Source organism: Musca autumnalis, unplaced genomic scaffold (genome assembly GCF_047663935.1).
Source record: "Musca autumnalis isolate F117 unplaced genomic scaffold, ASM4766393v1 scaffold_1, whole genome shotgun sequence".
In the NCBI taxonomy this organism is placed as follows: Eukaryota; Metazoa; Arthropoda; class Insecta; order Diptera; family Muscidae; genus Musca; species Musca autumnalis.
The window spans coordinates 333,438,908-333,454,595 of record NW_027411644.1 but is presented as its reverse complement, the minus strand read 5'-3'; the positions used below and the strand labels follow the sequence as shown (position 1 = coordinate 333,454,595).

Here is a 15,688-nt window from a genome sequence, read left to right as displayed (position 1 = left end):
ATTCAGCTTCGCTTTCGTCAGATTTTACTCCCTTTCAACCCCTAACACTCACAGAGGTTAGCACATTAGTATAGTATTAGTATATATATATATATATATATATATATATATATATATATATATATATACAGTATCGGCCAAAACTAAAGCACCCCCTCAGTAAATTTTTTTGAAATGATAATTTTTTTATGAAAACTAAATTATAAATTTATTTTTTATTTTTCTTTTTATTTATTTATATCTTTATAATTGAAAAATACAAAAATAAGGAGATCAGAATTTAGTAAACAAAAGTTAAAATTCAAAAAACATTTTAGGTCGCAAATATAAGCGGACAAAACTAAAGCACCCCCCCATTTGAAGTACACCAAAAACTATTGAAATCAATATTACGTTGCTTATCCTCTATTCTGGATGACACAATCACATCTTTTAGGCATAAAGGATACTAAATTATTAATTACTGCAGGCGAAATAATTGATTTTCGGAAAATTTAGCTTGAATTCTCAAAATACTGAAAATCGGAAGGTACTGTTATGTGGAGGCTATACCCAAACGTGGACCCAGGTCCACGATTTTTGGTGGATATGTTTTGTGACCACTAAGAACCCTAAGTACCAAATTACAGGTAATTTAGTAGGAAAATGTGGCTTAAATATCCGAAATACCGAAGATCGGAAGGTACCGCTATAAGGGGGCTATACCAAAACATTAGCCGATATTGTTCATATTCATCCAAAAATGATGCTACAGCAGTCTCTGGTCAAATACTAAATCCCTTAGGTTTAAAAATTAGCAAAAGAACGAATTGCAGAAGAACGATAGACGCCGGCTTATTCAGTCGACGACCAGCAAAAAAAAACCTTTCATATCGACTAAAAATGAAGGAGCCAGACTGGCATTCGCCAAGACCCATTTGAACTGTTTTCCGATGAATCTATGTTTAATTTAAAGTATTCAGATGGTAAAAGGCTTGGACCAAATGGGCAACCGTTAAATCCTAAATATGGCAAAGACGCTGTAAAACATGGAGGCGGAAGGTTTTTTGCTGGTCGTCGACTGAATAAGCCGGCGTCTACCGTTCTTTTGCAATTCGTTCTTTTGCTAATTTTTAAACCTAAGGGATTTAGTATTTGACCAGAGAATGCTGTAGCATCATTTTTGGATGAATATGAACAATATCGGCTAATGTTTTGCCGATCTTCGGTATTTTGGATATTTAAGCCACATTTTCCTACTAAATTAGCTGTAATTTGGTACTTAGGGTTCTTAGTGGTCACAAAACATATCCACCAAAAATCGTGGACCTGGGTCCACTTTTGGGTATAGCCTCCATTTAACGGTACCTTCCGATTTTCAGTATTTTGAGGATTTAAGCTAAATTTTCCGAAAATCAATTATTTCGCCTGTAGTAATTAATAATTTAGTATCCTTTATGCCTAAAAGATGTGATTGTGTCATTCAGAATAGAGGATAAGCAACAAAATATTGATTTCAATAGTTTTTGTTGTACCTCAAATGGGGGGGTGCTTTAGTTTTGTCCGCTTATATTTGCGACCTAAAATGTTTTTTGAATTCTAACTTTTGTTTATTAAATTCTGATCTCCTTATTTTTGTATTTTTCAATTATAAAGATATAAATAAATAAAAAAGAAACATAAAAAATAAATTTATAATTTAGTTTTCATAAAAAAATTATCATTTCAAAAAAATTTACTGAGGGGGTGCTTTAGTTTTGGCCGATACTGTATATATATATATATATATATATATATATATATATATATATATATATATATAAGAATTTTCTAAGCATTACAAAAATTTTAAAATTGTATATGCGAATTTTATGACCACTTATTTTGTTCTTCGACATCAAACGAAAAAATATTCCCTTAGAAAATCCATTAGAAATCGGAACGAATTCGGAATGACGATTCGTAAGATGCAGAGATTCACAGCCCTCGGAAAATATTGTTAGCTGGGTATATAAGCACGGGTGGGTGGTGCTTAGTCTTGGGGCGAAGCTGGTCGATAAGGCTGGGTTTTTGGAAATTCGTCCTAGAAGGGTGCGAAAAGTACTAAAATCTACTAAAAATTGTGTAATTTGTTTGGCTCACCGACTAATAATCAACGCCCAGGCGAAACGGTTTAGGATGGAATCTTGAATTTTTGGGTGAGGGTTAGTCTTGGGGTGGTCGATAGGTCTGGGTTTTTGGAAATTCGAACTAAAAAGGTACGAAAATTACTAAATATAGTAAAATTTGTATTTGGCGAACGAGTAGAGGTAGAATTCTGAAATTTGGAATGAGCGTCATTGATGGAATATATACGTACTATAGTAAATTTGATATCAGTAAATTTGATATTAGGTGAATAGAGCTGGAAAACTATCGATATCCGCAACATTTGATAGTTTCGATATTTTCATTTCAAACTATCGATAGTATCGATACTATCGCTCTTTCGTTTCAACACACAGTGGAAAGAGGTGAAAAAATATGTGTAGATCTTAAATTTCCAGTATTGGTACCTGGTGAAGAAAACCCATTAAAACCGCAAAAGTCAACTTTGTAGCTCCGATTTTGGTTATAGTTCCCATATAAAGGTTCCGCATGCTATAGGGTATTTTGAGCTGTTTAGACACATTTGCACTTTGTAAAAATATGTCTGTTCCAGAACTTCAAAAATCTATTAATTTTTACTATTTTTATACCCTACACCACTATGTGGGGAGGGTATTATAAGTTGGTTTTGGCCAAAAACGCATCGAAATAAATACTTATATATACCAAAATGAATGTCTCGACGAGCTGAGTCGATCTGGCTATATGTGTCCGTCCGTCAGTCCGTCCGTCTGTCCATCTAAACTTTGTAATCACGCTACAGGTCGCAATTTTGATCAGATCGTCACGAAATTTTGTGTTTGGATGGGGGTCCCGGAGGGGAAGAAGCCTATTGATTTTGGTGATGGTCGGATACTATTTAGGGGTTGGAATGGGCAAAAAACTTATGTGGGTAAAAATACAACGTTTTTTTCCCAAAGCGAATATCTCAGCTTCTGTATGGGGTATACCAAAATCAAAACCTTACAATGAAAGTAGAAAATATCGCTTTTCTAATGATGTAAAGTAGGTTCTCGTAGGTGATCAAAAAACGAAGATATCACAATAGTCTCGAATAAAACCCAAATTTTCATTTTTGCGATTTTAATTATAATGACGAATATCACAGCTTTGACTGAAGGCTTTCTAAAAGCAAAGAAAGTAGAAGATCCCATCTTTACAATGATGCATACTAGATCGGCGTAGGTGACCAAATAATGGAGATATCGCAATAGTCGTTAATACATCCCCTTTTTCCATTTTGTTGGAAATCACGCTACAGGTCGCAATTTTGATCGGATCGTCACGAAATTTCGAGGGTTACTGAGGGTCTCACAGAGGAAGAAGCCTATTGATTTTGGTGATGGTCGGATAATACTTAGGTGTCGGAATGAGCAAAAACTTTATTTGGAGAAAAAGTCAACATTTTATTCCAAAGCAAATATCTCAGCGTCTATAAGAGGTATACAAAAAGCAAAACAACGAAGATATCGTAATAGTCGCTAATAGAACCCAACTTTTCATTTTTGCGATTTTAATAATAATGACGGATATCACACCTTTGGTTGGGGACCTTCTTAAAGCAAAGCCTGACTAAGAAAGTAGAAAATCCCACCTTTAAAATTATCCAAAGTAGGTTGGCAAAGTAGGTAGGTTTTCTGCAATCACACTACAGGTCAGAATTTTGATCGGATCATCACGAAATTTTCTCACAGAGATAGATGCCTATTGATGTTGGTGATGTCGATAGTATTCAAATATAAAATTAAATATTAATTATTTTGGATCAGTTCGCCTTAAGTCATTTGGTATAAAAGCCAGATAGGTGAAAACTTTCGTATTTCCATAAAATAAATGTTTTCGAGTGAAAAGAGGTAGTGGTGTAGGGTATCACATAGTCGGCCCCGTACCGACTATAGCCTTTTCTCACTTGTTCGAATTAAAAAGAACAAAAATTTTATCGTAGTAAAAATTACCCATTCTTCGTCTGATCTACTATTTTGAAAAAAAAAAATCTGGATCTCAAAACACTGATATGCATTCTGATGTTGTCTTATAGCATGTTTATATTATAGGTTTTTACCGGCTTCTTTATGAAAATTTGAAACCCAGTGGGTTTTTTAAACCCGTTTATATATAAACGTACTATTAGAAAACATTTTGGATTACATCATGGATACTCCATGAATTTTAAATAAATACCATGGCGGAATGATAAATACCCAAAAATAAATTGGAAATTTAGCCAATTCAGTTTTGTCCGATAATATCGATTGAACAAAACTATCAATCGATGGCGACATTCAACCCAAAAATACTCTGCTTTGTCCTGACAGCTGGTGCTTCTCAGCTGCGATAGATGGTGGATGTTCTCCAAGGACCGCATTCACACGATAATTGTTTACTGCATCTGCGACTGCATTCGTATGAATGCTACTTTAACCTGGTTGAAAGCTTGTTGATCTAGGGGTTATCTCTTGTAACGTTGGACTTCTCTTTCTAGATTATGAAAACCCCCTTGCTGCCTTCAACTCTATTGTTCTCAACTCTGCCGCCCAGGTAGTGAACAGTCTTTCACAAATGTCGTCAGGGAAGGCACCTTACGCCAAGATCGTAAAATCATTCGCATACGTTAGGATCTCAATGCCGTCTGCAGCGTTTGGAATTCAGAAGAGATTTTCTTCACTCTACGGGTCTTCGACTTCTTGATCGTTCTACGTACTACTGTCGTCCAAAATTATAATTTATTATCCAACGTTCCAAAATTGGACGGTGCGTAGTCTGCTCGATGACCTCAAACAACGTGGGGTGCTTGACAATATCAAAGGATTTTGCTAAATCAATGTGTGGAGATCGCCTTCAGCGCAGTTGTTGTGCTGCTTACGGATCCCATGCTATTGATCGTCAACTGGAAAGTTATTTCTGATGCTGGAAGAACTAAACTAAACAGGTTGTAAACTTATGTGAGAAACTTGACTTCCGACCGTCCCCGCTGTTGCAGGCTAAACACCACCGCTGCTCGCAACAGAGTTTACTTCCTCCGCAACAGGTTTTGATTCATCAAACAAAATGTTTTTACTTCCCATCAGTGCAGTGCAGATTTCGACATGGACTCCAACTACAGATAACTATTTCGTGAATTTTATTTTACAACATTTTGGAAATATGTACTCTTTTTGTAGGGATCTACTAATCGACTTGTAGAGCAGGGTTCTCTAGAGCAGGCAAGGAAACATTTATAATTGGTCTGTTCCTTTACTTTTAAAAATGGTAATTATTGCAAAAATGGTAAAAGTGGTGAAATGCTTTCATATAAATTTTATGCTTTTAAAAGTAAGGGAACACTGCAGGTAAAAACTGGTAACCTCAGGCACGTAAAGGAACACGATTAATACCAAAGAGTGCAGTCCGACTCTACTTTTAGCTCAATGATTGGGACTTCCTAGCATAATAAATCTTACATTTACATAGATTACATATTTAGATAAATAGAAGAATATATACATGTGTTAAATAAAATAAAAACACAAAATTCATCTCTGTTGGATCGATGGAATGGTTCAAATGCTAAGGAAAAGATCGGATCTATCACGACTTCCTTTGAATTGGTTCAAATGCAGATGAAACGATCGGATCTTTCATGACTTCCTTTGAATGGATTCAAATGCTGATGAAAAGATCGGATCTTTCACGACTTCATTTGAACCAATGCAAAAGATCCAGTGAAATCATGGCATCTCATGGAACCACTTCCATAAAATTTTGCTGGGAGGGAGATGGTTTTGTAAATGTGTACTCATGTATACAATTTGGATTTGGCAAACGGATAAAGCTGTAATCCTGAAATTTGGTATTAAGATTACTGTTGCAGTGTAAGATTGATGTAGATTTACAAATTCATAGTAATGGATACGAAATGTACTAAACGGTACTAAATTTCGTACAATTTGATTTGGGTGAATGGATACACGCAGAAAAATATATGTTGGAAATATGTTTGGACAAAAAATAGTTTGGGACTGGTTGCAAACAAATATATGTTTGGATCCAAACATAATTTGTTTGTGTCCAAACAAATATATGTTTGCAACAATTTGTACTATATCTCAATTTTATATTTTTTATGTTGGAACATATTTTTTATGGGTGGAGAGAGGATTTTTGTCAAAGAGAGTAACAACAGGGATCTCGCGGCTCCAGAATGCTGTTTTATAATAAAGAGCTGTGTGCATGGTGTAATAGGAGACGCAGAAGCGACGAAGAGAATGTAAAATAGTTTAGTTAGTGCTTTGGTTGCCAAACACGTGTATTTCTTGCTTTGTTGTTGTTAACCAACTTAGCAAGCGAAGAGGAAAAAAAATTATATGAATTGCGTTGTTCATATTTCTTCAGTTGTCTAAATAAAATCGTTGAGTAAAGACGGTAAAGTGAGTGAATAAATCAGTGTTTGTATTTTCTTAAAGAAATTGTGCTTTTTAGTAAATTAAATGCCCAATACACTTTATAGTTGAATGAAAAAGGTTAATGGAAATATTTTATTTGTGTTTTATTTCACAACTAAGGAGAAGCGTTCAACGATGTGTCTATGTATTTTTTTCTTATTAAAAGTGTGTTTTTTTATAAATTATTTCATTCAGTTTTTCTTTTATTAAAGTCTGTTATGTATTTCTTTGGAATTTTATGAACCTTTGTGTCTTTTGTTGCTTTTTTGCCTTTCAATAAACCACCACAATTTATAAATGTGTGTATATAATAGAGATAGCCAGTGAGCGCTTACTGAGAGCAAGCCCACTGGTGCATATGTTTGTTTTTTGTGGCTTTTGGGTTTGTATTTGTTTGCACCCAAACATATAATTTGTTTGCACCTAAACATATATTTGTTTGCAGGACCCACACATATATTTTGTTTGGGACTGATTGCAAACAAATATATGTTTGCTGCAAAATATGTTCGGGACATATGCTTGGTTTACATTTACGAAATCCACTCGATTTCAACTGTCAAATTCATAGGTTAAACGTCAAATGAAATCCAGATGAGATTTCATTTGACGTTTGAGCTATGGAATTGACAGTTGAACTCGAGTGGATTTCGTAAATGTAAACTTAGCATATGTTAGAGAGGCATTTTTTTCTGTGTGTAGAGCTGGAATCCTGAAATTTGGAAATAAGTTTACCGTTGGCGTGTTGAATGGAAGTAGTTTTGAAAATTCGTACTTATGGGTACAAAAAGTACTAAATGGTTCTAAATTTAGTACAGCTTGGATTTGGGTGACGGATAGAGGAATCCTGAAATTTGATTGCGGAAATTTGGTATTAATTTCGGTTTTTGTAGGTAGGGTTAAAATATGGATGTGGTTGTGGAAATATGTACCATGAGTTTAAGAAACGTACTAAATTGTACTCAGTTTTTATTTGGTGTTGGTATATGGAAGTTATTTGAGAAACACGTTACATAAATACACGAAAAGTACTAAATCGTTCTAAGTGTTGGGACAAAGCTCGAAATCTTAATGTAAGAGTAACTGTTGGGGTGTGGGGTTAAGATATGGCAGGGGAACAGATAGAGCTGCCAACCAGAATCACATATTTGAATAATATTTGAATATTTGAAGTTTATACCCTGCACTATAGGTAATTTGCCCTGTTTTTGAGGCAAAAATGTATAAGAGTGGAATTAAAGGATTTTTTAACTTTTTAAATTATTTATGTGTAAAAGTGAGATAAAACAAAGATTTTTACAGATAAATTCGGATATAACGAGCAACGGTTATAATCAACTACGTTTATAACGAGCAAAGCTATTCCTTAGTTTTCTTATACACAACAAATTGTTAAAAACGATCACGCTAGTAAGTAACAAAAATGTTGACCCCGCGGGTAGATTTTCAAACGAATTGCTATCACAATTTTGGATATTTTTATACCCTACACCACTATGTGGTAAGGGGTATTATGTGTTAGTGCATTTGTATGTAACATACAAAAGGAAGCGAGATAGACCCATAGTTCCTTCTAGGGATATACATAGAATCACTTTCTGAGTCGATTTATGCATGTCCGTCCGTCCGTCCGTCCGTCCGTTGGCAACATACAGGTCGCATTTGTTGACCGATTTCGCTGAAAATTGGGGAATACCATTTTTTTAGCCGCCGGAAGATCAAGTTCGAAGATGGGATATATCGGTCAACGTTTTGGTATAGCCCCCATATAACGGTACCCCCCGATTTACGGTATTTTGACGTTTTCAGCTACATTTTCAGACCGATTTGGCTATAATTTGACACTTAGGGTTCTTAAGTGTCAATAAACATATATAACAAAACTTGTGGACATAGGTCCACGTTTTGGTATATCCCCCATATAACGGCACCCCCCGATTTGCGGTATTTTGACGTTTTTAGCTACATTTTCAGACCGATTTAGCTATAACTTAACATTTAGGGTTCTTAAGTATCAATACACTTATATAATACAAGTTGTGGACATAGGTCCACGTTTTGGTATAGCCCCCATATAACGGTACCCTCCGATTTGCGGTATTTTGACGATTTTAGCTACATTTTCAGACCGATGTAGCTATAATTTAACATTTAGGGTTCTTAAGTGTCAATAAACTTATATAACAAAAGTTGTGGACATAGGTCCCCGTTTTGGTATAGCCCCCATATAACGGTGCCCCCAGATTTACGGTGTTTTGATGTTTTTAGCTACATTTTCAGACCGATATAGCTATAATTTGACATTTAGGGTTCTTAAGTGTCAATAAACTTATATAACAAAAGTTGTGGACATAGGTCCACGTTTTGGTATAGCCCCCATATAACGGTACCCTCCGATTTGCGGTATTTTGACGTTTTTAGCTACATTTTCAGACGGTATAACGGTTCATTTAAGTTCATATTTTCGTATAGCCCAGATACCTCCGAACTAGCTGTTAATGACATTTGAAGTTCCCACGTTATGTACCGATTTTCGATATTTTGAAGATTCTAGCTAAATTTTTTAACCGAATTAGGAGTTATTTGACATTAAAGGCTCCCATCAAAAACTGTCAACATAGGCCCATGTTTTATTATAACCCCTATATAACAGTACCTCCCAATTTCTAGCCCACCAAAAATTGTCAACATACATAGTTAGATATAAAAAAGGGCCTCCCGAATGAAGCATAAATGTACATAAACATTATCTGACATTTTAACGTACCCACTTAAAGTTGGGGACAGGAATGAAAATTAATTATTCCATTTTAGTTCAGAATATTTTATGGTGGAGGGTATGAAAAGTTCGGCCCGGCCGAACTTAATGCTTTTTTACTTGTTTAAATATACATACGTTAATAAAGACGAGTTTAGTACTCCTTTAAACCGTATCAATGATTAATATGTAAAACAGAGATAAAATAAAGCCGCACCGTTTATAGAAAACCTAGTAGTTTGAAACCTAGTAATACCAATGCAGGAGACTTTCAGTAATGTGTTCTAGGTGGCAAAATCACGGCCAAACACGGCCAATTTAGTATAAGTCTATATGAAGTGAGTATAAGAAATTAAAATATTTATTTCTGACTTTTTGTGTTTTGGTCGATACCCAAAATGTTTAAGCTACCCAGCAAAAATTTGGATCCGGTAGTCATTACGTAACCCATTACAAAGTAATGTAAACAAACTTCTTTTCCCATTACAAGTAATCTGAAAAGTAATGGGATACTTCTTAAAAAAATTACAAGGCAAACCTACTTACTTTGGTCCTCACTAAGTAATGAGGACGGTGACACAGTGAGTGTGTGTCCGACTATAAATCCTAGGGTTGTGTGTTCAACGCTCACTGTCGGCACGCGAGTTTTTTTAATTAAAAAATAACAGTTCGTGGTGCACATGTGTACTGCACATTTAAGTTCTTAAGCAACCCTTAATGTTCGTGTGCGTGGCATAGTATGTAGTGTCTTTGGCTAGAAATCAGAGGGTTCGTGTGTTCAACTCGCACAGCGAGCGAAATAAAATAAAAGTAAGAAGTGTGATGAAATTAAAAAAAATCTCTACATCAACTGTTCTAAAAATAGAATTTTTTTCAACTTCTAGTGGCCATAGAATAACTAGTTATTCTAGTGGTCATAAAATAACTACAAACTGAGTGCGACATGCCCTTGTAAAAATAATGGGGAAGAAAGGGGGTTTGCGAGTAGTTACGGCTGCCAAAAATCCCTTACAAAACCAATGATTTTGGGAGGACTTTTTTTGCTGTGTATGTACATATATTTCTATCGTAACTGCCAATCTATTCCGCTTAAATATATTTATATTTGGTTTATTTTTCTGTTGTTTTAAATACATTGAAATATGCCTTACAATATATATATTTTTAGTTCTTCTTCGAAATTCTCATTTTGACTGCAATTTAAACCGCGATATTGACGCTATTTTGAAAAATATCATTCATATTAATAAATCTTGACATGTTCTTTTTTCAATGCCAACTAAAAAATTATTATTATTTAAAGTTTCAAAATCGACATGTATGTACATATGGTTCATATTGGTCTGCTATGCTTACAAGACGATATCAACTGCAGTGAAGAAGAAGCGGTAAGTTACAATATTACAAAATAAAAGAATTAATAAAAAAAGCAGCAAAATTTGTCTCTGCTTTGTTTGGTGGTGTGTGGTGGTTGTTAGTCAATAAAAATAACCCACCAAATTTGAAGGAAGGTGTTCCATGCGATGACGTGTTTTCATGGCATCTTTTGCATTGGTTCAAACGATGTCGTGACAGATCCGATCTTTTCATTAGCATTTGAAGCCATGCAAAGGAAGTTGTGAAAGATCGGATCTTTTCATCAACATTTAAACCCATGCAAAGGAAGTCATGAAAGATCCTATCTTTTCATCAGCATTTGAACCCATTCCATCGATCCAATAGAGATGAATTTTGTGTTTTTATTTATACACATTTTTCTATATATAAGATTAATTATTTACAATTCGGAGACTCGAAATCACAACCAACGCTGTTAAAACTCTCGTCGTAATGATAATGCCATTGCCACGGGTTGGTGAAAATGACATGCCAAAGCATTGGTGGAAATGACATGCCAAAGCATTGATCAAAATGACATGCTTAGGATCCGAAAATGAATGTCATCATAAGATCCAGAAATGAATGTCATATTTGGGGGGTCACGCTCATATAAAATTGATGAGTGAAAATGCTAAAAATATGACATGCCAGATCACTTGCACCCATGATTGAATAGCATCTTTGGCATCGAACATTTTGCTGGGAACAAAAACTCGCCAAAATTGTTTTTTTTTAATCTCTCAGAAAAACCAGTACTTTTTTGCTTTATGAAAGGCCTTGTTATGTTTGGGACTGCTTGCAAACAAATATATGTTTGCTGCAAAATATGTTTGGGACATATGTTAGAGATGCCATTTTTTTCTGTGTGTGCCCATTCAGGGATGTTATGGAGCTGCTATTGATAATTTGTACTCCAATAATGATTTAAATATATCCTCGCAGAGATATGATATTCTGGTCAATTCCTTTGTCCCGGGCCACACCAGAGTAATTTCAATACACGGTTTCCTGTGTTCTGCAATATTAATTTGTTGCAATATTCGTATAAAACAAACAGACCGTTTTATTTTACATTTTCTTTTACTTTCATGTCAAAATTTCAGTGAAATTACTCTTGTGTGGCCCGGTACTTTCCAACTATATGTACTTGTGAGTTTTTATGGTATTTATTTCCAAAGTTAGATCTTTATAGTAAGTTTGATTTTTTTGGCATGTGGGTTAGGCCTCTTATCTGAGCAAAAGAATCCCATACTCCATATGGCATATTAATCAAAATGAAACCCACATTTGTTATTACACTTTTCTGGCTAAAGTGAAACCATGTTTATGCTGAAGGAATCAGCTCAGTCTTTCCATGTTACCACCACTAGTGGTTACATATATTTGTAAAACAATATCTAAAAATGATTCCATAAAGGGAAGTTAAATATGATGGAAACATTCTCTGAATATTAATTTTATTTCGAGTAAAAATTGTTTATGAGTCACCTCTCACGAATACATTGCTTTATAGAAACTTTCTTTGAAATTACCACCTCAAGTTCATAATTAATTTTATTTCATCTTTAAGATTTCGTATATTATCCATCTTTATTGTCATCTGTGTATTTAATATTGATTTTTTTATTTGTTTTTCTTTATATTATTTTTTATTATTTTTATTTTGTTTTCACCTCAAGTGACGTTTACTCTCCCAATATCTTCTTCTCACTCGGGTGATTTGCCATTACCTAACCACCAGTTAATGTGTAAATGACACAGGATTCGATTTGAATCTTTGTTGCCACAAAGGACAGTACGATCTATCTTTAGCAATCTTTAACAAATATCATTCATATATTTCAATGAATCAAGTTAATTCTTTTCAAACGTTGGTACATTGTACATTATCTCAGTATCACCATTTTACTCATGCTTGTGCAATCGACAATTAAACAATTAATATTTGGCTTCTATGTACTACTCTGTAGATTTATAACCCCTACAAGTCCATACGCCTATATCGGAACTTGTACAAGAACAATAAAATAAAGAAAAAATAAAGTGACGATTTTTGGCGAGTATCAAAAATTAGACTTCTCAGATTTGCCTGAAAAAATATAAAAAATAGTATTTGAAGCCGTAGATACTCGTATGTATATAAATAACAAGTCGATATAAATAATAAGTAAGGAACAAAGTTATAAGAAAAAAAGGTTGCGTGGATCATATTCAGTTACTAGCAGACACGGGCCCGAGTTGCTGGCCCGCCGTATTTAATTTTAATGACAACTTTTTATGGACTTTATGCTTTACGATTCAAAAGTAGGTATTTTCTACCTCATTTCTTCGGGTCCATTGTCAAACCATGTTATTCATTGAGGATATTAAATTTATCAACTGATTTTGTCTTTAACCTTTATTTTCTCTTACGGACTTTATCGGATTTGTTCGCCCATTTATGCTGGTTAGGATTTATTATCTCCCATGTCCCCTATCTTAATCCTAAAACGATTTCATTTCAAATGTTAAAAAAATGGTTAAGTCGAATTCTTCCGCATATTGAGAATTATATGTTTTTAGTTGTTCGTGGCTGATGGACAGATGAATTTCAATATTTTAGGCCCCCATGTAGCGGTACCACCCGATTTCAGGTATTTTGAAGCTTTTATCCAGCCCTAATTGGCTGTACTTTGGTATTTGGAGTTCCCAATGGTCAAAAACCTTCTGCGCCAAAAATTGTAGTCTTAGGTCCAGGTTTCAGTATAGCTCTCATATTACGATACCTCCGATTTCAGGTATTTTGAAGATTTTATCAACATTTTCGGCCCGAATTGGTTGTAATTAGCCATTTGGAGCAGGGATGTTAACTGTTCAAAGGTAAAAGTTGGCATAAACAGTGGTTTTTGTACGTCAAAAATCACCACAAGTAGCGGGAAAACCACCAACTTGGCACCCCTGATTTGGAGTTCTCAATGAGCAAAAACCTTTTGCGCCAAAAATTGTGGTCTTAGGGTCCAGGTTTCGGTATAGCCCTCATATTACGGTTTGATGTTATTCCCTTGATTGTGTCCAACCTTTGCGCACCGTAATATTTCTATCACACGTAAATCATCGGTACCTCCCACAAAAATTTTGCAAGTGTGCAGTTTTGTGTCATGTCTAGGAGGTTTAGGAAGTGATTGATATCTGTTTGTGGATAAATGTTAAACTTTATTTCGGATAGTTCTTTGAGTACTCATCACAACAACATGACATTCACTGTATATTTGAGAGATACGGAGTGCATACATAGGTACATATATAAGCATTTGTCGTGAATAGGTCTTACATATTTCTATGAGAATTTTCGTAATCTTTACAGAAACCAATGACTGGGTCGTTTATAGTCTCTTTAACTTGGTTAGCAAAAATGAAATCCACATGGCCCCATTTAGGATCATCTATCAGCTTAAAATGTTTAATACTGGATACGAGATCAGGTAAACGTTGAATATCCAAGTAAGTAGCGGAACCATCGGCCATACCATAATATATATACATATCGGCGGATATATTTTCAAGGGGGTAGTTTGGTGGCTTCTCTTGACCATATACTTTCATATTTTTGGCATAGCCATAATCGAATTGGCGGAATTCATTGCTGACATATTCCTGAATATAGTGAATGCCTTGATTGGAGGAAATGCCAGCTGGATGTGTTTCGACCAATTGGGGTAGTATAGTCTGGGAACCAAAAGCAATGGTGTTAGTCGAATTTAAAATAAAAATAAATTACACTTACGTAGTTAAGATTGGAATTATCTGTACCGGCCCACATAAGGAACAATACATCACAGTATTTAGAGAAAATTGGGTTACCACCACATGCGGTGTCAAGCAAACGTTGGACATAGTAATTATGTGGAATGAACTCCTGCAAAAGCGAAATTATACACATCAAATTCGATTTACTGCGTTCAAATAAAGACTTTCAATTTACTCGCCTGTGTACCCAAAATGTCTGATCCAGTTCCGGGTGTTCCTACATATGGGGCCAAGCCTACGACCAAACCGTCTGTGGCGTTTCCCATGAAAATTGGTGGAGCTAGCATGTGAGCTGTCTTAATTTTGTTATTGTATTCTGGTCTCGTACTTGTCATGACGAAAAATACCGTTGTGCCCTGTGAATGACCCACATAATGCAACTTCGTCTCGCCCGTCTCCTCCAAGATATAGTCTATCATAGCCGGAATATCAATATTGCCAATTTCGTGCCAACTGAAGTCCCAGAATTGTGGATGATTTATAGAAATCTTTGTATTGTTCCGCGAATATAGGTTGCCACGTGCATTTCCCAGCCAAACATCGAATCCACTGTCGGCAAAGTTATATGCCAAAGCGTGATCCGGACCGTTGAGTAGGAAACAATCCGAACAAGAGAAGAGACCGTGTTGTATCAAAACAGCAGGCTTTTTTGTGTTCTGATTTTGCAGCTTATGCGAATAGGGAATGCGGAAAAGGTTTAAAACATATCCATCAGGAGTTTCTACATAGTGCGACTCGGCCGGATACCCGTGCTCCCTAATGCGGTCAGCCTGGAAAATTGGAAAATGTAATGAATATTCACATACATTTGCATGAATGTGTATCATTACTCACCGATGTCTTCACAGGTTTAAGGGATATATCAATGTGGGGATTAACTTCTACCTCAGCTGCTGATGCAGCTACCAGCAAAGCTAAGATCAAAAGCAATTTCATTCTTGCCGAATCAATGCTAGACATACACTGAGGTGCTCACGTTGGGATCGCTACTTATCAATGCTTCGAATGCCCAAACAACTTTCATCGTGGATAATCTTATCACAAGATAACTTTAATATTTACTACTCAAGTCACCTTCTTAATATTTGCAATACTTAGCCCCTTCCATAAGGGGTATGTTTTTATTGTATAATCGATCAACAATTTTATTGTATTCGTTTGAATATAATATGGGGGTATATTGAACAGATTTATGGTCTGAGAACCGAGCTATCGA

At 35.2% G+C, this 15,688-nt stretch overlaps 1 protein-coding gene across 1 annotated transcript; it reads right to left on the bottom strand.

Moving 5' to 3' along the window:
• Positions 1-13,992: 13,992 nt before the first annotated feature.
• Positions 13,993-15,688, bottom strand: LOC141393747 (lipase 3-like). Its single transcript, XM_073967162.1, has 4 exons — positions 15,307-15,688; positions 14,652-15,242; positions 14,450-14,581; positions 13,993-14,391 (listed from the first exon to the last, which is right to left on the bottom strand). Exons 1-4 carry the CDS (start codon positions 15,430-15,432, stop codon positions 13,993-13,995), a joined length of 1,248 nt encoding a protein of 415 aa, XP_073823263.1. The 5' UTR covers positions 15,433-15,688.